At 37.9% G+C, this 23,535-nt stretch overlaps 1 protein-coding gene across 6 annotated transcripts in view; it reads right to left on the bottom strand.

Annotated features, from left to right (window-relative positions):
- The window catches only part of THADA (THADA armadillo repeat containing), a 330,983-nt gene that overhangs the window by 234,993 nt on the left and 72,455 nt on the right, over positions 1-23,535 (bottom strand). For all 6 annotated transcript variants that reach the window (XM_058684278.1, XM_058684279.1, XM_058684280.1 and 3 more), the window contains 3 exons: positions 11,990-12,122; positions 8,501-8,614; positions 4,280-4,402 (listed from right to left, as the gene is read on the bottom strand). In XM_058684278.1, coding sequence (XP_058540261.1) covers positions 4,280-4,402; positions 8,501-8,614; positions 11,990-12,122 — 370 coding nt within the window. The remainder of the gene's footprint in view (positions 1-4,279; positions 4,403-8,500; positions 8,615-11,989; positions 12,123-23,535) is intronic.

The raw sequence follows: 23,535 nt of genomic DNA, 5'->3' as shown, positions 1-23,535 counted from the left end.
CCAGAGCGTGAGAGGGGGAGGGGTGGAAAGAGGGAGACACAGAATCCGAAGCAGGCTCCAGGCTCTGAGCTGTCAGCATAGAGCCCAACACGGGGCATAAACCCACTGACCATGAGATCATGACCTGAGCCAAAGTCAGACGCTTAACCAACTGAGCCACCCAGGTGCCCCTGCATGATCTTTTTATTTTTTTTTTAAGTACTTTCCTGTGAGTAAAGCTCCATGCCAAGGCATGCAGTGTAATGTAGAGCATGGCTAGGTTTAAGCACCACACAGTCTTCAGCCTGGCAACCTTGGGGCAAACTCACAACTATCAGAGAGCCTGGACATGCTGGTACCAACAGAGGCACAAAGTATACATGGCTGTGCTACTGGGAAGATCCGAAAGACTCCTTTTCCCCCTCTGGGCCAGAGCTGGCCTGAGGTAAGCAACTAAAGACATACCAGATAGAAATATAAACTCAGTGTGGGTCTTAGTAGGATGCCAAAATGGCATACTCGGTAGAGTTTCTGGGCAAGCTGGAAAGACGAGTTACCTGCCCTACAATGACGGTGTGACGATGCAGGGAAAGAAGATTAGGTTTTCCAGTCACTGAACTAAAAAAAAAGGGAATGCTCAGAAATACCTCAGTGTGTGTGTGTGTGTGTGTGTGTGTGTGTGTGTATGGAACTATAAATTACTCTCACCTATATTTTTAACTTAACTAGTTTCATCTCCAAAATACATGTCAAAGATCATCACATGTCACCATTTTTACTAATATTTTTCCATTCTGAGCCATCATCATGACTTGGCAAAACTATTACAACAGCTTCCTGATTAGTCTTCCTCCTTCTCTCTTGCCACCTTACAATTGAGTCTCCATTTTTAACTGCATCAATCAGATGCCATCACTCCCCTACTGTGAAACTCTCTCATGAAGGATTTTTCAACAGCAGTAGGAGCCACAATTTGAAACCTGAGGTCTGTTCCAATTATACCCATAGAGGCTGTAGAACATCCGGACATTTCCAGACTCAGATGAGACACTGTATCACAGGGCATGGGAACTGCCTTCTCTTGCAGTTGCCCAAAGGTTATGCCAACATGTGCCCCAACGGTTAATCTTTGGCCAGTAAGAGAGAGGAGATGGAACTGTTCCAAGAGGTGGTAGTTTCACATGGCCCGGTTAGAAGATGTATCACATGACCAGACGACTAGCTTGGTTTTCCTGCAAAGTCAAGGCTTGCTTAGTAATAATGTCTTTCCTCTTTCCTTGTCTCACCTTCCCTTTTTCCTTCATTCCTGCTGCTTTGGATTTGTGCCACTCAATAAAACCTTAGCACCTAGAATATAGTTCCAGCTCTGTTTCCTAAGTAACAGGGCCAAAAACCTATAAGGTAGGTAAAATGAACCTTCTCTGTATTCCTCTAACACCAAAAACTTTCCCCTATAATAGCCCAGATTCTGGAGTCAGACAGATAATAGTTGTGTGTTCTTACACAAAGTTATTTTGCCTTCCTGAGCCTTGTTTTCCTTTTCTGTAAATGACTGTAATAACAGAATCTACTTTGCAAGGCTGTTCTGAGCATTAACTGAGATTATCAAGGTAAATGATGCCAGGCACACAGAAAATCCTCAATAAAACAGACATCATTATGATCATGTCTTATTTATGCTTGTATTTCTAGTGTTTAACATATCATCTGCAACACAGTAGATGTGCTTAATGCTAATCTGTTTACAATACCTTTCCCCTGTATTTTAAAAATGCACAAGGGGGGCGCCTGGGTGGCGCAGTCGGTTAAGCGGCCGACTTCGGCTCAGGTCATGATCTCGTGGTCCGTGAGTTCGAGCCCCGCGTCGGGCTCTGTGCTGGCAGCTCGGAGCCTGGAGCCTGTTTCACATTCTGTGTCTCCCTCTCTCTGACCCTCCCCCGTTCATGCTCTGTTTCTCTCTGTCTCAAAAATAAATAAACATTAAAAAAAAATTTTTTTTTTTAAAAAAATAAAAAAATAAATAAAAATGCACAAGGGATGGCAAAGATCAAAAAATTTGTATGGTCTCAATACACAGGATTGAGGAATCTGTAAACAAAAAATAAAATTATACATGAAAGCTTGTTGGAAAACATTCCTTTACTGCAAAATTAAAATTAAGTTAATTTTACTTGTGTTTTCCTCTGCAACATGGAAAAACAGTTAGGTCCAAAGTACAAATGTAGTCACATTTAGGCACAAGATGTATTCTTGAAAAGATGTGCACAAATTAGGTTTCAGTAAATTAAACCACATTTCACATGCATTCAGGAAAAACCACTCTGTAAATGACTTCAACAGAGAATGCTGTGGTAGGTTTTTTTAAACTGTTATACATTTCAATTGTCCTAAAATGAAGCCCTCTTCATGTTCATTGATTATGTTGATTTATAATTTTGGCATATCTTAGATTAAGTTTTTATAAGAAAAAAAGGCTAACAATCAATATATTAAAGTCACAGTACTGATCATTAGAGCTATGATGTTTATTTTCTCAAGTACAGCAAACTGAATAGAACCAAAAAGATCCCTTCATCACCAGTGTTAGTAAGGAAGATCCCCCCCCCCCACATAAAACTACACATGAGCACTTATATATGTGAATGCAGTCTTTTGTGGATATATGTGTGTATCTGAGTACTACACACCTTTGAAACCCACGTTAAAAAAAGGCAGAAAATACATCAGAATGCTAATAATGATTATCATCTGTATGGCAGTTAAACAGGTGACTTTTACTTTTCTTTCTATGCTTCTCTTTATTTTCTAATTTTCTGCAGTATATGTGTTACTGTTTCAAAAGGGCTCAAAAAAGATTTTTTTTAAAATAAGGCACTCATTTTTGATACTTTCAGTTTTGCTAAAATGTTGGAAAAGTCACCAGGTTTCACCCTCTGAAAGCATTTCTTTGTTCATCTTGAATTTACGACTTGTCGAAAACAATATTGATATTGCTGGCAATCAGTTTTATGATCTCTAGTTTTCCGGATGGTAAAGCCCCATTCCTACCTCTGTGACTCTACTGAAGGTACACAGGTATTGCTCTGCTTCCTGTAAATGCAAAAGGTAAACACTGTGTCCTCAGGAGTAGTTAGGCAATGCTCCTAGACAGGATTTCAGACATGTATCTCTCTTACAGGAAGATGCACAATTTTCCAGGCAGAAGTTGGCAACCTTGAGGATTCCTCTTTACCTTGGAAGTCTGTGCCTTTGGCTACACTACAAAATACTGACTCTCAATTAGAGCAGCATTATTCATGATAGCCAAAAAACCCCCTAAATGTTTATCAACAGATGAATGGATAAACAAAACGTCCTATATACATACAACAGAGTACCATTCAGCCTTAAAAAGGAACGAAATAATAACACAGGCTACAACATGGATAAACCTTGAAAACACTACACTAAATGAAATAATCCAGATACAAAAGGACAAAAATTCTGTAATTTCACTTATATGAGGTACCTACAACAGGCAAATTCATAGAGCCTGGAAAGTAGAACAGAGGTTCCCTGGGGCAGGGAGTACCTCACCAAGGAAGTGAGGAGTGACTGTTTAACAGATACAGAGCTTCTATTTAGGGTGATGAAAAAGTTCTGAGAATGGATACTGGTGATGACTGCACAACACTGCAAATGTACCTCGTGCCACTGAACTGTATATTTTATTTTTATTTATTTACTTTTTAATGTTTATTTATTTTTGAGAGAGAGAGAGACAGAATGTGAGAGGAGGAGGGGCAGAGAGAGAGGGAGACACAGAATCCGAAACAGGTTCCAGGCTCTTAGGTGTCAGCACAGAGCCCAACGTGGGGTTCAAACTCACGAACCATGAGATCATGACCTGAGCCGGTCAGGTGCTCAACCGACTGAGCCACCCAGGCACCCCTGAACTGTATATTTTAAAATGGTTAACATGATAAATTTTGAAAAAGAGATAAGTGGCAGTTTAAACAAAAATAATAACAATGTAGTGTGGGTTTATAACATACATAAACTAATAAAAGCACAAAGATTGGGAGGAGAGAAAAGGAAATATGTATCATTACGTTCTTACACTTCAAATGAAGTGATACGGTATCACTTGAGGGTGGACAGTGATGCTAAAGATACATGCTAAAACCCCTAAGGCAATCACTTAAATAAGAAAACAAATAATTATGGCTAAAAAGCCAACAAAGAAGATAAATAGTAGCTTATTAAAACCTACTCGGAAGTATAATTAAGTCAATGAAAAAAAAATGGCAAAAGCACTTACTGCCCAGACTGGTGATGTAAAGCCTAGAATTGCAGCCTTAGCTCCATCAGCCACATATGGAATAATATTTTCTCCCAGACGTGTATCTCTGAACAAGGCTCTAAGGATATTTAAAGCATGAACCTAGAATAAAAAGCTAAAAATTAGATGTGGTTGAAGACCCTGGTAATTCTAAATCTGTACACATTCAATAACATAACCTCAAAATAAAAAAATTACTAAATTTGAGAAGAAATAAATAATCCACAAATGAAATAGCAGATTTTGATAAAATACAATTATCTGATAAATCAATTTTTTAAAAGATTTAAACAGTGCAACTAAAAAGCTTGATTCAATGGACATATGCAGAATCCTGCACCTAACAAATAGAGACAACACGTTCTTTTCAAGTACACATGAAACATTTATTTTTTTAAATGACTTAAAACCTAGCCACAAATAAAATCTCAACAAATACCAAATAATTAAAATCTTACATATTATGTTCTGATCACAGTGGAACTAAGTCAGAAACTGATTTCTTTAAATACTTTTAAAACTGATACTTTATTTTTTTTAAAAAAGTGGTCAAAGGAAAAAAAAATTAACATTTAGGGCTGACCAATAACCAAGGTGCTACACATCAACATTTTGAGATGCAATGTAAGTGGAACTTAAAAAAAAAAAAAAAAGCATGCCTTACATGCTTCTATAAAGAAAAAAAGACTAAAAATGAATATTCTCAGTGTCCAATTCAGATGACAAAGAACAATAAGTTAGAAAAGAGAAAGAAAATTTAAAAGAGCAGAAAATTTTGAAAAAAGCAATGACATAACCAAGACCATTAGCAAAACCTAAAGCTGATTCTTTGAAATAGAAACAAACCTCTGGCCAACCAAGAAGAGAGAGAAGAAAACAAGCAGTATCATGAATACCAAGGATGATATGACTACAGATACTACAGAGAATAAAGCAAAAATACTACTGTGAATAATGCTACCCAAATCGATTTGAAAAATTAGACAAAATGAACAGTTTCCCAGGAAATAGAATGTATCAAAACAAATAGAGGTTTATCATTACATAAAGGAAATCAATAGATAAAAATCCTACCCAAAGACCAAAAACAAAAAAACAAATCCAATATAATAACTACAACAATTACCAAAATATTGACCCACATGAATTTATAGATGAATTCTACCAAATACTCAAAGAATAGATAATCCCAATTTATATAAACTATTTGGAGAAGAGAAGACTCCCAAATTTATTTTACCAGTCTAGCACAGCTTGGCTAGAAAAGGACAACTACTTTGGGAAAATGGTAATTTCTATTAAAGCTTAATATACAACATACCCCAAAAACACTCGTAGGTATCTACTGAAAAGAAATATATATATGTTCACCATTAGGCATGTACAAGAATGTTCTTAAAAGTACTATTCTTAATAACCCAAAATAAAAACCAACCCAAATGGTCATCAGCAGAAGAATGAATAAATTATATAATATCATATAGCAACGAAAATAAATAAATTACAACTTGGATGGATAATATAAACATAATGTTGGTCAAAAGAAACCACATCAAAAGAGTACATAATGGTATGTTTTCATTTATTTAAAACTTAAAAAAAACAGGTAGAACTAAAACTAAGGTGTTAAAGTTAGGCTAGTAGTTACCCTTGGGGAAAAGGTACTGATTAGAAGGAGCGTGAGGAGGCTTTGAGGTGTTAAAATGTTCTGTCTCTTGCTAGTTACACCAGTATGTTCACCTCGTGAAACTTTATTGTTGTACAGATATGATTTCTATATGTCTTTGTATATGTTATAATTCAATAAAAAATTTTACATAAAAAATAAGGACAGGTACAGCATGAAAAAGAAAAACCACAGGTCAATCTCATGAACCCAGTGAAAATACGCAAAAAATATTTTTTAAAAGATTTTAAGGGAATCTAGCAATGTGTAAAAACAATTCACCATGTCAAAGTTGTGGGTTAGGATTCCATACGCAAAGATGGTATTGGACCAAAAATAAGTATATTCATGATTATTTGCAAATTCGAGAAGAAGACTTTTATCTCAAAAGACACTTGAAAGCATTCAAGGGAATGTGATTTCCTTAATGAGCTATATGACAGATTTAAACCTACAGCAAATATCAGCAATCACATAGGGATAACTGCTATTTCTATTGCTATACAAATCATACTACAAGTTCCAGCCAGCGGAATAAGAAAAATATTTTATGAATAAGAATTAGAAAGGTAAAACAAATTTAGCATTATTTACTGAGGATATGATTATCCATAAAGAAAATCCAAAAGATTTACAGACAAGTCATTAGTTGTAATACACAATAGCTGACATGACTTCTTTTTTAATATTTAAATCTTCTAGGGGTGCCTAGGTGGCTCAGTCAGTTGAGCATCCGGCTTTGGCTCAGGTCATGATCTCATGGTCCATGAGTTCGAGCCCTGCGTCAGGCTCTGTGCTGATAGCTCAGAGCCTGAAGCCTGCTTCAGATTCTGTGTCTCCTTCTCTCTCTGCCCCTCTCCCACTCATGCTGTCTCTTTCTCTCTCTCTCTCTTACTCTCAAAAATAAGTAAACATTAAAAAAAATTTTTTTTTAATTTAAATCTTCCAGTCCATGAGCATGGCTAGTTTTCTCCATTTATTCAGATCTTTCTCTATGTCTTTCATTATTTTAAAAATTTTATTCTGTTTATTTATTTTTGAGAGACAGAGTGAGAGCGGGGGAGGGACAGAAAGAGAGGGAGACACAGAATCCAAAGCAGGCTTCAGGCTCTTGAGCTGTCTGCACAGAGCTCAACGCAGGGCTCGAACCCACGAACAGTGATATCACGACCTGAGCCAAAGTCAGACACTCAACTGACAGAGCGACCCGGGCACCCCTTTCATTATTTTTAAAAATAATCTCCTACAAAAGTCTTATAGATCTTTTGTGAGATTTAATTCTACATACTTTATATTTTTTCTAGTGATTATAAACAGTATTTTAAGGATTGTATTAGATGTTGCTGGTGTGTATAAATGCAATTAATTTTTTTGCTTATTGTTGTGCTTATATTCAGCACAGAGTCATTTTCCCCAAACAAATCAATAAATTTAAATTCCAACAAAAATTCAAAAGGGGGTTTTGTTAAACTTAGCAAGCTGATTCTATAACTTATATGGAAGAGCAATGGAAAAAATATAGCCATGATAATTGCAAAGGAAAAAAAGGGAAATTCACCCTACCAGATACCAAAAGTTATTGAAAAGATAGTAATTAAAATAGAGTTTTTGGCTCAGAGATAATATAACAGACCAATAAAACAAAGCACACAAACAGACATGCATGTCAACAAGAACAGTATATCAGAGATAGAAGGGTGCTATAAATCAAGGGGAAAGGATATACTGTATCAAAAACCCTTGCATATTAATTATCCAAATGGAAGGTAATAAAATTATTTTCTTATTTTACACACAAACAAAAACGAATTACAGATAGTGTAAAGACAGAAATGTGAGAAATAAAATTAAAACTTTAAAAAGAAAATACAAAATATGTTCTGACCTTGGTGTATTTATTAAACAAGATCCGAAGGTACAAACCATAAAAGAAAAAGCCGGCATATTCCATTTTATTAAAATTTAAAACTTCCATGCAATAACAGAGACCATAAGCAAAGTGAAAAGAGAAGCCACAGATTGGAAGAAGAGGTGTGTAACTCAACCAAAAAGAACTGTTATCAGGAAAATCATTTTAAAACAACCAAAAAAACCCAACTCCTGAAAGATAAAGACAAATAACCAAATTAAAGATAGCCAAAAAGTCTTTCAATGGGCAATTCACAGAATTAATTCAGAGGACTAATACATGAAAAGAGGTTAAAGCTAGCCAGGTATTGGAGAAATGTGAAATAAAACTGGCAGAGTAGCATTATAAAATGCCTTTAGTTGGATGTTTTCACCAAAGTTTAAAAATAGGTCATTTTGGTTAACATAGATCAACTAAAGCAATGGTTTATTTTGTGGACAGGAAAGGCCAACAAAACAAAAGCATCCAGAGCAAGCTTCAAATACCCACCCTATTTTCAATAATTCTATATCTAGAACAAATACTTTTCTTTTTCTTTCTTTTTTTTAGCAGATACTTTTTTTTTGGACAGCAAAGATTTAAAATCACTGCCTTCCTAGCAGTCTTTGTGTATTTCCATTATTACCTGGGGGATTGTGCTCTGTGAGTCATCTGTAGGCCCAGCCAAGGAGATTAACTCTTTCATTGTTATTTTCAACAAATCCATTTTGCCTTTCTTCGGTTCAGATGCCAATAGTGCCTATGGAAAAACAAGACAAAAATTAACTGGGCTATTGTTTTACATATACTTATTTCTAGTTCCTAGAATCAATCCCAAAATGAAAAATCCCCTTATGAAAACATGTGGTATCAAGCAAGTTAATTAAGCCATTCAGCCTTGGGCAAGTAGTTTAACTTCTCCATCCCTCAGATTCTTCATCTGTAAAATAAGTTGATGGTGATATCATGGCATCTCTAAGGTCATTTCCAGTTTGCTTGTTAACTATACAATTCTAAAAGGTTGAATGAATGGTTCTTACTGAGCACTCTCCTAGGACCACAACTATGTGACAGGTCTCAGATACAATAAGCAAGTCAGTTTTGGGTTTTGTTTTTTGTTTTTTGTTTTTAATTTGACAGAGTGCACGTGTACACAAGTGGGGGAGAGGGGCAGAGAAGAGAGAGAACCTCAAGCAGGCTCCACGCTCAGTGAAGAGCCTGATGTGGGGCTTGATCCCACGATCCTGGGATCATGACCTGAGCTGAAACCAAAAGTCCAGACGCTCAACCGACTGAGCCACCCAGGAGCCCCCAGCAAGTCAGATTTTGTCACAAATTTATCAACAAGAAAATCCTCTTTACTTAAAAAACAAAAACACCTGTGGATTAAATTTCTTGCAAGGATTTAGAAACTCCCTGGAGATTGATCAGTTGTTTAATTTTTTACCAAAGAGTCTCTACCTGAAGGACCATCAAACCATAATACTGGAAAGTCCATGGAGCAAAAGGAAATACTACAAACTCCAAAGGGGTCCTATATTTGAATTTTCAAGAGCTGCTAATTTACTTTGTGTCTAAAATTTTGCCAATATACATTAAACATAAAAATAGGATATCAAACCACCTGAGCCAATAAAAAGGAATGAAGTACTGATATGTGCTACAACATGGATGGATTTTGAAAACATGCGAAGTGAAAGACATAAAGACCACACAGTATATGATCCCATTTATATGAAATATCCAGAAAAGGCAAATCTGTAGACACAGAAAACAGATCAGTGGTTGTATAGAGCTAGGAGTAGCAGTGGTTATTTCATTTGTGCATAGCTAGTAGCTCCCAAGAGTGAAAGTTTCAAGCTATTCAGCTTTTTTGGAAGCTTTTATAATCCATAAAAGAGGTAAACACATCCAGGAGATGAACCAAACTGATCCAGGTTTAAAAGACAAATTTATCGGAGCACCTGGGTGGCTCAGTCAGTTGAGCATCCAGCTCTTGATTTTGGCTCGGGTCACGGTCTCACACTTTGTGAGTTCAAGCCCCACATCGGGCTCTGCACTGACAGTACAGAGCCTGCTTGGGATTCTCTCTCTCCCTCTCCCTCTGCCCCTCTCCTGCTCATGCATGCTCTCTCTCTGTGTGTCTCTTTCTCAAAATAAATAAGTAAACTTTAAAAAAAAGACAAATTTATTATAGTATATTTATGCTATTTATGCTCATAAAACATATATACTATTTTTCTAATGACCACTCAAAACATTTTTATATCTGTCTGTACAAAAGATAAGTTCATAAACTAAGTAGGCAGTTTTCCTCCATAGTTAACACTAAGTAGAGGTTTCCATGAGAACATAACTTATTGGTAAGTTATGCTAAGAGGAATGGGGGCCTCTCTGAACAGATTTTTCTAATAATTTAGATTTTACTCAACTAACATAAATAAAAAAGCTACATGCAATTACTGAAATGTCTCCTTGGAGCCATGGCTTCCCCCCCCCCCCCCCCCAATAGTTGTGTGCATAGTTATGACATTCTTTCCAAGGATGGACTAAAAAAGGACATGTCCTGGGGCGCCTGGGGGGCTCAGTCAGTTAAGCATCTGACTTTGGCTCAGGTCATGATCTTGCGGTTCGGTTCATGAGTTCGAACCCCACATCAGGCTCTGTGCTGACAGCTCAGAGGCTGGAGCCTGCTTCAGATTCTGTCTCCCTCTCTCTCTGCCCCTCCCCTGCTTGCGCTCTGTGTCTCTCTCTCAAAAATAAATAAACATTTAAAAAGTTAAAAAAAAAGAAAGTATGTGTCCTAACTGCTCTGTCACTATGACCAATATTTAGTACTAGACGGGAGCCAGAGGTGGAATAAGCACACTGCACAAACATGCAACTAGACCTTGCTACTATCTTAACATTTGTCCTCCAGTGAGGCAAAAACACACGAGGTCCAAATGAATTACAGGCAGGAGATGAACCAAACTGATGCAGAATGGGTCAGATCAGAGAGTTTTCATTTCGATGAGCTCTGCATCACATCAACAACCTCTGCAAGTTGGTGTCCATTGTCATCACAAAATGATGACTGTGGAAATTTGACGAGTAAGAAAGAGAAGGAAAAAATGTAGAGGCACTAATAAAACACTTTGTTGCACTTATTTTCATTGCTTTTATTATACCACCACCATTCCTGGACTGAATCTTACTAAATATTAAACAAAGACCTTCCAGGTTGGGGTCTGATTTAATATTGTGAGGACTTTGGTTTTTATTCGTTGAATTCATGAGGACGATAGCCTCTTAATTGCAACACTGTGGAAATAAAATATCTTCCTATCAACTAGCAATATCTGGGTGTGCTGATACGCAATGATCTTTGAGGTAAAACAGTAAGTGGAACAAAAGCAAGGGCAAAACAGTGTGTATAATATGCTTTCTTCTGTATTAAAAAACAGAAAATGCACTACCACACACCCATTTTCACATGTAGAGTCGCTCAGGATTCAGGCTGCCCAAGCTTCCAGTCTTAGTCCTGCTCACACTATCTCTGGGGCTTTTGGCAAGTCACTTAACTTTCCTCAGCCTCAGTTTCCTCATCTGTAGTATACAAATGATAACAGGACATATCTCATAGGGCTTGAAGAAAGCTTAAATAAGTTAATATATGTCAAATAACCATTTATAAATGTTAGCTACCATTAGGATTAAAATTATTTTACGCATGGACATTTTATGGACGTATTGAAAAGAAATTGCTAATACTTATTGCTTTCAGAGACAGTGTTCAGGGTCTTGAAATAACAGGAAGACTATTTTTTCTAACTCAAAAAGAAAAAGGCAACGTGCACACTTCCTAGAAGTGAGCCATGAATGTGCCACAGTGATGTCTGCCTACTTAATACACAGGCGGAAATCCATACCACCCTCTGTTCACATTACAAGACTGACTTTGTAGAGAGGGTTTCTTCCAAGAACAGATCTGTCATGGGAACATACTGTCCACACACGCAACAAAGCCACATACATAAAAGCCAGAACTATCTCTTATGCAATATGCTCCCTCACATGTCAAAGGGATCGTCAAAAGACAAATAAAACAAATTATCAAAAGACAGACAGACAGCTATGTCCCGTGGATATGTACCTGTATGTAGAAAGGAAGTCCGGCACTGCGCCTTGTAGCGCAGAGTTTAGATGAGGGATCGCTGCATTTAATTTCCTCTAAAACATTCCATAACCAGTGTTCTGGCAGCTTTTGCAGACTCACATTGGGGCACCTAAGAGGAATAGATGAAGCAAACATTTGGAATAATCGGGTACCAAAAGATAAAAGTACGAACTATTAATACACATTAACATTGTTAGAGAAGAAGAAATATCCTTATATTTGGAAGGAGGAAAACTAAAACTTGTCTCCCTTTCTACTTTTCACTTACCTTCCTCTTTACTATGGGTCTTAAGCTAGGTCTGAAGCTATTAAAGATTCCATTTCTTACAAAAGCATATAAAGCATGTGTCTTGTCTGCAAAATAAGCTTTAATACCATGGCTTACACTCATACTCAAAATGTTCTGATGAAGGTTAATGAAACTCTTACAGATAATCTATACTGCAAAACACAAAGAGAATATAACTTTATTATACCTTATGTTCGGTCTTTACAGAGATTATATTCAAAGAAAACACATTTTAAGGTATATCTTAATAATCATTTTCATGTCTCTCAAAATGTGGCCTCCCACAAAATTTTCAACCAAATCCTACGGAAAATTAATAAAGCAGGTTAGTATAAACATTTTTCGATTATTTCGACTTTGCTGTTGGTGAGATTCCATTCTACTATATGAAGTGTTACTCTGCTGTGCTTAAGAATATTTAATTTTAGGGGCGCCTGGGTGGCGCAGTCGGTTAAGCGTCCGACTTCAGCCAGGTCACGATCTCACGGTCTGTGAGTTCGAGCCCCGCGTCAGGCTCTGGGCTGATGGCTCAGAGCCTGGAGCCTGTTTCCGATTCTGTGTCTCCCTCTCTCTCTGTCCCTCCCCCGTTCATGCTCTGTCTCTCTCTGTCCCAAAAAATAAAATAAACGTTGAAAAAAAAATTTAAAAAAAAAAAAAAAAGAATATTTAATTTTAATAAAAATTTTTAACCTTATGCCTTAACAGATCATATAACATTATCCTAAGAAATAGCATATTCAGTGGTAGACAGACAATTATTTTAGGAGGATCATAACTGGATTTGACTAAAGTAAATATATGAAAATAAAGAGATGAAATCCAAAGAAAAAATACTCTGTTTTTAAATTGAGGAAAACATTTTGCAGAAAGATTTTTCTTTCTTTTTTTTTTTTTAATGTTTACTTACTTTTGAGAGAGAGAGAGAGAGACAGAGTGCAAGCAGGGGAGGGGCAGAGAGACAGACACAGAATCTGAAGCAGGCTCCAGGCTCTGATCTGTCAGCATAGAGCCCGACGTGGAGCTTGAACCCATGGACCATGAGATCACGACCTGAGCTGAAGTCAGACCCTTCACTGACTCAGCCACCCAGGCGCCCTGACAACTTCAGTTTCTAATTAAATATTCCAAATAGTAACTCAAATTTAGTTGTTTGTGTCTTGCATAAAACAAATCATATATAAATAATAATACTCTATGGGGTGCCTGGGTGGCTCAGTCAGTTAAGCATCGGACTTTGGCTCAGGTCATGATCTAGTGTGGTTCACGAGTTCAAGCCCTGCATCAGGCTCCATGCTAACAGCTCAGGTCCTGGAGCCTTCTTTGGATTCTGTCTCCCTCTCTCTCTCTGTCCCTTCCCCACTCACACTCTGTTTCTCTCTCTCTCAAAAATAAATAAACATTTTAAAAATTAAAAAAAAAAATACTACTCTATAGGAAACATTTTTAAAAGTTTGACAGGGGCCTAAAAATATATTTTGGCCATAGAGGCACCTGGATGTCTCAGTCTGTTTGAGTGCCCAACTCTTGATTTCAGCTCAGGTCATGATCTCACAGTTGGGGAGATCAAACCACACGTCTGGCTCTGCACAAACAGCACTAAGCCTGCTTGGGATTCTCTCTCTCCCTCTCTCCCTCTCTGTCCCTCTCCTGGTCATGTGCATGCATGCACGCACGTTCTCTCCCTCTCGAAATAAATAAATAAACATTCAAAAATACGTTGTTTCAGCCATAAACTTTACAATCAAATCTCCCTACTGCCAGCATGCTCTGTGATTTTAAAGGTTTCCTTTTAGCATAGCTTAAAAAATTCACCCCACCCCTGCTTCTTCCCACTCACCCCCTCAGCCACCAAAACCAGCCATCCACAATCTGAACTACAAGATTAAAAGAGATCCAAAGGCATAACAACCAAATACAAAGTGTGAACCTTGGTTAGATGCTGGCTTGAACAAAAAAACAAAGGTAAAAGAGGTATTTTCAAATAATAGAAGAGATTTATATGTACTAGATACTATAGGACACCAAAGAATTATTTCTAGGACGTGTCAATGGCATTATGCACGTGGAAGAAAATGTCCGTATTGTTTAGAGATGCACAGAGGAGTGCATAGGACTGGAAATACAAATCAGAAATGCACTTTGTAACAGTTCAGCAAGCCATCAAGAAGGGGACAGACGAAGCAAGTGTGGCAAAACTCTGATAAATGTTGAATCTATCTGGGTGATGGGTAAACGCAGTTCATTTTACTATTCTCTCTACTTTTATACATGTATGTTTGAAATTTTGGTATGTTTTTTATGTTTATGTATTATACATGTTTAAAATTTACCTTTGAAACTTCTCATAATAAAAATAATCCATTCATATAATGTCTGAAATCTTTCATAATATAAATAGTCCTCCTGCACTTTTATATTTATAGGAGTTGAAGTTACTTCTCATCACTGGATTTATACCTCTTAAAAATTAAGATAAATGCATTGAGTTCCACAGAATTGTTTTCTAGTTTATTACTAACATTGCCAGCTTGGTATAATCCTCACACAGTTGCCCAATCAAAAACTGAAATCCAAATGCCCCAGAGCTGTTACGTGCTAGTGATATAGTCATGGATTACTGTCTTCTATTGCTCAGTCTTCACAGTCTTTTAAGCATATTTGGATTAAAATACTCCACAATGAGTGAGCAGGGAAAAGAAAAAAAAAAGAAAGAAAGAAAAGAAAACCAAAGCAAAAGTCATCTTTTGTGATCTAGTCATCCAAAAAAACTGGAGGTAAATAAAGTAAAAACTAATTGATCTAAGATTACATGTGGATTTAATTTACCTATTCTCTTTCCCACCACGGGACCACCAGCCTTGTAGGACTGACATTAAATAGTGCTGCAGTCTAAGGTCAAGTCTCCTACAGGGAATCACTATACAGGAAAAACTAAGGGGGAAAGGAACTGTAAGAGGTAAGGGTTTTTTTTCCGATTTCCTTATGTTCCTAGCAAGTGAACTGAAATACCAGTGCAATAAATACTAGCTTAGTAATGCTCCCCAACACTATCAGTGAGGGGTGACTGGGTGGCTCAGTCAGTTAGGCGTCCAATTTTGGCTCAGGTGATGATTTCACGGTTTGTGACTTTGAGCCCCACGTCGGGCTCTCTACAGAGAGTCTGCTTTGGATCCTCTGTCTCTCTCTCTCTCTCTCTCTGTCTCTCTCTCTCTCTCTCTCTCTCTCTCTCTCTGCCCCTCCCCCAGCTCATGAGCTCCCACGTGCGCGCAGTCTCTCTCTCTCAAAAATAAACATTTAAAGAAGAAAAAAAGGCACTGTCAGTGCACCTCTCCTGGGCCTCCCTGACTTGACCGACAGAGGTTCTACCAAAACCAACCAATCTGAAAAGGCAGGCAGATCTGAGATAAGAATAGGCCACCTCACCATGCATCATCCTTCCTCATCTGAACTTACAAGGGCTTGTGACTGTTAACAAATCTCGATCTAATTCTTTTTCCATCTTGATCAACTATTCCAGCTTGAAGGGTCACCTATGGCCTGGTCCCAACCCTCCTACTTGATTGTAACCTTAAAATTTTTCCACATTCCTGTACAGACTTTCTGTTCTAGTAAGGTTGTGCACTTTGCTGGTTCCCATTCTAACACATGTGCTACACACACACACACACACACACACACACACACACTCCATATTCTCAACTAAGCATTTGTTTATGATCTTCGTACTTATCCCTATTCATACAAATTAGTAAAACTTCCTCCAAATATTACATCTCACAAGGACCTTTTCTTTCTCAAAGCCTCCAGTGTATTTCGAGCACTACTAGGCACAAGGTGTACAAGGGCTCAGTACAGTGCCATGGAAGGGGTGGAGTGTGAGCTGGACTCTGAGGATGTGCGGGCAGAACGGTGGAAAGCCCACATAAGTGGGGTTGAGGAAGGAGGAGATGAGATGACTGAGGAAATACTGGAAGGCCCCAGAGGCAATTCCTTAATTTAGATTCTTGGCTACTGTAACTATAAACAGTTAACCGGGCCTATTTAGTCCCTTATGTGCTGCAAACTAAGACTAAACTCTCCTTGTTAACTTGGGGAATTTGAAAACAAAGATCCAAGAGTACTCAATGAGGCCAAATCTGGCAAAGTGCCTTCACCAGAGCCCTCTTGCCCATTGCCAAGGATCCGGGAGCCTCAGGAGCCCTGGGAAATGATCAAGACACCAGCTCCTACCATCTAGTCCACACGGTGTTTTGCTCTGGAATCCGCCGGGATCAATCCAGCTTTTCTGTAGAATCCTTCAGTTGTCTGGTCTTCAATTTGGACTTTACACTTGACCCTATTTCTTTGATTCCCTAGCTCTGCATTTCTCCCAGGCCAGTCCTGCCCCCACCACCACACAAGAAAAGTAGTTCAATCCTAGAACTCCCACTCTTTTACTAAAATGAAATGTGCTATATTTTAAACAAAATAAACTTACACAGAGGTGTTTAAATTATCATACTGAAAATATATTTGCCTGCACTAAGGAAAGAAAAATAAACCTTTACTGAATGCCTAGTATACATGAGATACAACACTAGACTTTTCGAATCTTGTCTTGCACAACAACAAACACGGTATGATTTTCCCCAACTGACAGGTGAGACAGTCTATCATAGTGGTTAGGAGGACATGCTATGGAGCCAAGTTATTTTAGAATCCTTGCTCTGCCATGTAATAGCTGTGTGATCCATGGCAAAATATGAAACCTCCCCATTTCTCACTTTTCTATAAAATGAAAAGTGTTGGGAGGATTAAACAAGTTTGTTTTGGTGAAGTGTTTAACACATTCTGAACAGGTTGTTTTCTAAAATTATCATCTATTATTACTATGAGAAAAGCAAGCTTTATTTTTTTTAAATTTTTTTTAACATTTATTTATTTTTGAGACAGAGAGACAGAGCATGAGCAGGGGAGGGTCAGAGAGAGAGGGAGACACAGAATCCCAAACAGGCTCCAGGCTCTGAGCTGTCAGCCCAGAGCCCGATGCGGGGCTCGAACTCACAGACCGCGAGATCATGACCTGAGCCGAAGTCGGACGCCCAACCGACTGAGCCACCCAGGCACCCCGAGAAAAGCAAGCTTTAAAGAGCTTCAATATAACTGATAGAGATGGAACAGCTGGTTTACATTTTGACAAGCCACATCCCCAATATATATTAATAATAACCAAAATATGCAATAGAACCCCAAAACCAACTGAGCTCAAAAACAAGATAATTATCTGGGTAAAACAGAATAGAAATGCAAAGCAGCAAGAATGCTGACACCAGAGATCTGGTGGATTACAGGTCCAGAAGCAGCAGTGATGGCCAGGAACTAGTTCCTGGGGGATAACTCATCTCACTCCCAGGAAATGGGAAATTTCAGGGGCTTCCTCTCCCATGAAGGGAAGTTGGAAAAGGGCTACTGCCAGAGCTCCAGCAGTAGGAAAAGCTGTGGGCCCAGAGAAACCTCGAACCAGGCTGACTTCTAGCTTGGTGACAAGATCTGTAATATTCCCAGTATTACTTTGGGTGGAAGACCTAAAATGCCACTATCTAATCTAATTCCTCTGATAGAGAGGAATGGGCCAAAGGAGAATAAAAAGATAAACCAAAAAGACTCCCAATCATATAGTCAGCAAATCAAAATTGAAAACACAGCCATAAGTTTTACATTAAGAAAAACTATCTTAAAAAACAATAATTTGAGCATAAATTCATTCCACATGAAACAATTTTATGGAGCAGTCTGACAAAGACCTTAAAATAACTGTTTAGAATACTCAAGAGATTAGGAATAACTTCTATTTTAAAAAGAGCAAGGGGAGCCTGGGTGGCTCAGTTGGTTAAGCGTCTGACTTCAGCTCAGGTCATGATCTCATGGTTTGAGTTTCAGCCCCGTGTTGGGCTCTGCGCTGACAGCTCAGAGCCTGGAGCCTGCTTCGGATTCTGTGTCTACCTCTTTCTCTGCTCCTCCCCCACTCACACTCTGTCTCTCTTTCTCTCAAAAATAAATAAATGTTAAAAAAAAAATTTAATGTACTTTCAAAATTAAAAAAAAAAAAAAGATGAATTCTAGAGAATTAGTGACTCAGACGACAGTTTTCTGGTAAAGGTACCCAAAACAGTACAGAGAAAGAAGACCAAAACTCCAAATATATATGTGCACAAATGTACCTGTTTGTATACATACATATAGACAATAGCTTGAGAGAAACCAATATATTCTAAGAGGGGTTACAGAAAGCAGGAATAAAATAACTAGGAGAAAAATACTCAAAGAAATATCTAGAAAATTTCCAAAACTGAAAAAAGTCACAAGGCCTCAGATTCAAAGTATATTCCAAGTATCTACTCCAGGTAAATAAACCCATACCTAGGCATATCACAGTGAAATTGCGATTAAGAGAAAACCTTAAAAGCCACAGAAGAAAGAAAAAATAAGATGCCTACAAAGGAAACCAATTACACCAAAGATAAGTTTCTCACTGGCAATAATAAAAGACACAGATTTTTAAAGCACTGAGGGAAAATAGCTGTTAACCAGAATTCTATACCCAGTTAAACTATACTCAAAAGTGGAGGTAGATAAAGACAATTTGAGACAAACAGTAAGTCGGTCTCCCAGAGACCATTATGAAAAGAAATTCTGAAGAACATGCCTCTGCAAAGTTAAGTAGACTCAGAGCAGTCTCAATGTGGTATCTACTAGACATCTCAAACTTAACATACACCAAACTAAATTGCTGATCACCCTCTAAAAATCTATTCTGCCCATATGTAGCATATGATGTAGCATATGAATGATACATATTAGGCCAAATATTTTGTTTTTTTCTTTTCTTTTTTTTTTTTTTCAATATATGAAATTTATTGTCAAATTGGTTTCCATACAACACCCAGTGCTCATCCCAAAAGGTGCCCTCCTCAATACCCATCACCCACCCTCCCCTCCCTCCCACCCCCAGCCAAATATTTTGGAATCATCTTTTTTCTTAAACATCAAATCCAATCGGTCAATATCTCCTTTCTGTTCTTCCTTCAAATTACATCCAAATTCAGACCACTCTTTACTATCTCCACTACTCTTCAAGCCATCATCATCTCTTTCTTGAATTATAATCATATTGTGATTTCCTAACTGCTCTCTCTGCTTTGACTATTATAGTCTATTCTCAACACAGCAGTCAAAAAAATCCTTTTAAGAGACCATACCATAATACTCTTCTGTTCACAAACCCTCCAATGGTTCCCCATTTTATTCAGAATAAAAGCCAAAGTCCTTACTATATCTAATACTATCTAGTCCTCATTACCTCTCTGATCCTATCTTCTACAACTTTTTTCCTTATTCCACTCCCATCACAAATGGTTTACCTGCTGTGGCTTGAATACCGACCCTAGTCCATGCCTCTCAAGACTTTGGCACCCGACCTTCTCTCTACCTGGAACAATCTTCCTCCAGTTATACAACTGTTGATTATAGTGTTCACTATACTTACCAATATGTACAAATTTTTAATGCTAATTTTTAAAAATCAGGTTTAAAAAAGAGAGAAATTAGATTATTTCCCCAACGTTATAAAGCTTGTGAGTGACAGAGAGAGGATTAAAATGTAGATTGACACCAAAGACCTTGCTTAATGAAAAGGCATTACTTCAAGGTGCCTGTCCTAGATTCTGTTCCACATTTGGCTCAATCTGCTCATGACAGATATTCTATCAACTCTCTATTCTTTGCTTCTGCGGATTTCATTTATTCATTTGGAAAAAAGACCTATCAGGTATCTAGTAGTCTTCTCGGCACTATGCTGTGCCTTAGGAAGGGGAGAGTAGAATAAGAATACCAAATTACACATAATTCAGAAAGCAAGTTCCTGTGGCTTTAGAATGTATTACCACAGTATATGGAGTTTAAGAAATTTACCTTCCTAATCATATTTTATTGTTATCCTTCAGATTGATTTCAATCCCTGTACATATACCATCAGAGTGGGGGTTAGAATAGTTTTTAAACAAACTGAGTTACATGGATGGAAAACTAGCTGGAGAATTAAAATATCCTGCAGAAAAACCACTCAGTGGTTAACCTACTTGTAACTGACTTGACATGAACTGTGTCTCACTCATTTGGAAGTATTCCAATTCTCTTGGACAACTGGGAACATTTATGTCTGTTAATAAACTTTTCAACGTTAACTCATCGCTGGCCTAAAGAAATTATTCCACCTGCACACACAAAGCAACTAATTTCACATTTTAAATTTTTTTTTTTCAACGTTTTTTTTTGATTTATTTTTGGGACAGAGAGAGACAGAGCATGAACGGGGGAGGGACAGAGAGAGAGGGAGACACAGAATCGGAAACAGGCTCCAGGCTCCGAGCCATCAGCCCAGAGCCCGACGCGGGGCTCGAACTCACGGACCGCGAGATCGTGACCTGGCTGAAGTCGGACGCTTAACCGACTGCGCCACCCAGGCGCCCCTAATTTCACATTTTAAATGCAAAGTACATTTAAACTCAATACACGAAGCAAAATTCCAGAAAATTATCAAGATTCCATTGCCAGGAAACTAATTATGTGTAAAGGTTAAGCCTTTTGCCAATATCTTCACTTCCCAAATAATAATTTATTTACCAAGCTGTTATCACTAAAGGCACTAAAAGGAAGAAAATCCTTTCCTTTTCCCATAAACAGAAAATTTCACTTTGCCAGGTGTCAGAGTGACTCCAAACGAAAATTCATTCAACTAAGTAAGTTAATGGCTTGCGAAAAATGAGTATGAATAAAAACAAAGCTATTTATTACACTAATTGTTAATAAATTTTTCCCCTACCATGGTTCCTTGTTTCACTTTCCTTATGTTTCACTTGCTAATAATTTAAATAATTCTAAATAATGCAAAGAAGAAAGGAGCTTGTTTTGGGGATCAAACCAGAATTTGTCCCCAATCCTGATACAAAGCCAATGATGTGTGTTTACTCAAGCTCACCATTATCAATCATCACCATCATCATCTGAGTGTAAACAGCAATAAGCCATAATTTCAAAAAATAACAAACTCTTAATCTGACTATTCAGAATAATACACTTAGAACCTTAAAACAGTGTATATCACATCAGAGTAAACGATACACAGGCAACCAAGTGGGGAATAAATTGGTATTGGTCTGATGCCCAAAACAAAGACAAACACTTTGATTCCTACAGATGAAAACAGAGGAAATTGAAAAAAACATGTACCTAGTTACATTAAAGCAAACAAACAGACTGAGGCTTTCAGGGCAAGTAGAAGGAGGATAACCTGATAATTTTAGAATCATCTCCAAACCTCTACCATATTAATGTTGTTAAGAGGAACTTTCTCACTAACCTAAGTCCAAAGTTTTGTAAAGCAAACTTTTAGCTGCCTAAAACATAAAAAACCAAGTCAGACTTTAAACTAAAGTGGGGGCTCTACACCCTTATACTTGGGGGCAGCATACCCACTAGGTTTAGAAGAGAAAAATTATCCATAATGTAAAAAGAGGTATTTGCTTTCACAAGCTACATGCTTTGAATCAATATTCCATGCACTAGCCTAAAATCATCTACCGATGATACTGAACAAATGGATCTAAGATTCCAAGGACAGGTAAGAACAGAGTCAGGCGGAAGCTAAAAACGGCTTGGAGAGACATAGTACACTTTCTGGGAATGAAAACTTTATCTCCATTTATTTTACACATCCATGTGGTTTCTCAGATGTCATCTAGCTCCCCTGCCTGCCCTCTTCCGTGCAACTCCATAACACATACGTATGTACTTTCTTTGTTGATGGTCTTAAAGCTAACATCCATACATACTAATGTTTGTACAATTCTCAAGATACCTTCTATTTTTATATCCATTTGGTTGGGAACTTTCAGGAAAAAAAAAAAATCAAAAGAGGACACAAAGTCCAAAGTCCGTATCCTGACTCACAAAGTCCTACATATTTGAACAACCTCATTCAGCTTCATCTTAATACCATTCTGCTCTTTAATACACCATATGGGCTTTTACATTAGCTGTTCCCATTGTTTAAAAAATTCTTCCTTCAGAAAGCTGCTGTTTCTTGCCATTCAAGCCTTGGCTTATGTTAGCATTAAGAGGAAAGAGAGGGGCGCGCGGGTGGCTCAGTCGGTTGAGTGTCCAACTTCAGCTGGGGTCCTGATCTGGCGGTTCATGGGTTAGAGCCCTGCATCTGGCTCTATGCTGACAGCCTGGAACCTGCTCCAGATTCTGTGTCTCCCTCTCTCTCTCTGATCTTCCCCCGCTCACTCTTCTCTCTCTCTCTCTCTCTCTCTCTCTCAGCAATAAACACGCCCTTTAATATATACACTCCACGATACCAGAGACATTTTCTGTCCTATCCACTTCTCTATTCCCAGCACCTGTAACAGGGCCTGACATCCAATCAGGAACTCAACAAATACCTGTTGAATAAATGAGTGACCCATAACTTACAAATTCCTTTAAGAGTGCCATTCTAAAAACCTAGGTTGACAAAGAAAGAGTGGTATGGTAACTGGAAAAGAAAGTACAAACAGAAGTGCTTTCCAAAAACCAGAGGTGCCACCATTAGAACCAGCAGATGCCGTTAATTATTCTTCCCATCACCTGGGATAGACAGCTCAGTTAAAGGAAACTTTTCTTTCTTTTTTAAATGTTTTTTATTTATTTTTGAGAGAAAGAGAAAGAGACACAGCATGAGCAGGGGAGGGGCAGAGAAAGAGGGAGACACAGAATCTGAAACAGGCTCCAGGCTCTGAGCTGTCAGAGCCCAACATGGGGCTTAAACTCATGAACCGCGAGATCATGACCTGAGCTGAAGTTGGACACTTAACCAACTGAGCCACCCTAAAGGAACATTTTTTTTGGCCTTTCATTTCTGCCTTGTAATTTATGTTTATGTCTCTAATCCCAAAGATTAAAATGCTGGGCTGCAAGTTCTTCTAAGAACAAAAACCGTGTCTTATCCATATTTTTTCTGTGATGCCTATCACAATTTCTTTTTTTTTTTTTTTAATTTTTTTTTTCAACTTTTTTTTTTTTTTTTAATTTATTTTTGGGACAGAGAGAGACAGAGCATGAACGGGGGAGGGGCAGAGAGAGAGGGAGACACAGAATCGGAAACAGGCTCCAGGCTCCGAGCCATCAGCCCAGAGCCTGACGCGGGGCTCGAACT

This window comes from Neofelis nebulosa, chromosome 9 (assembly GCF_028018385.1).
Source record: "Neofelis nebulosa isolate mNeoNeb1 chromosome 9, mNeoNeb1.pri, whole genome shotgun sequence".
Lineage (NCBI taxonomy): Eukaryota > Metazoa > Chordata > Mammalia > Carnivora > Felidae > Neofelis > Neofelis nebulosa.
The sequence above is the reverse complement of the archived record's forward strand: the minus strand, read 5'-3'. Positions and strand labels throughout refer to the sequence as shown.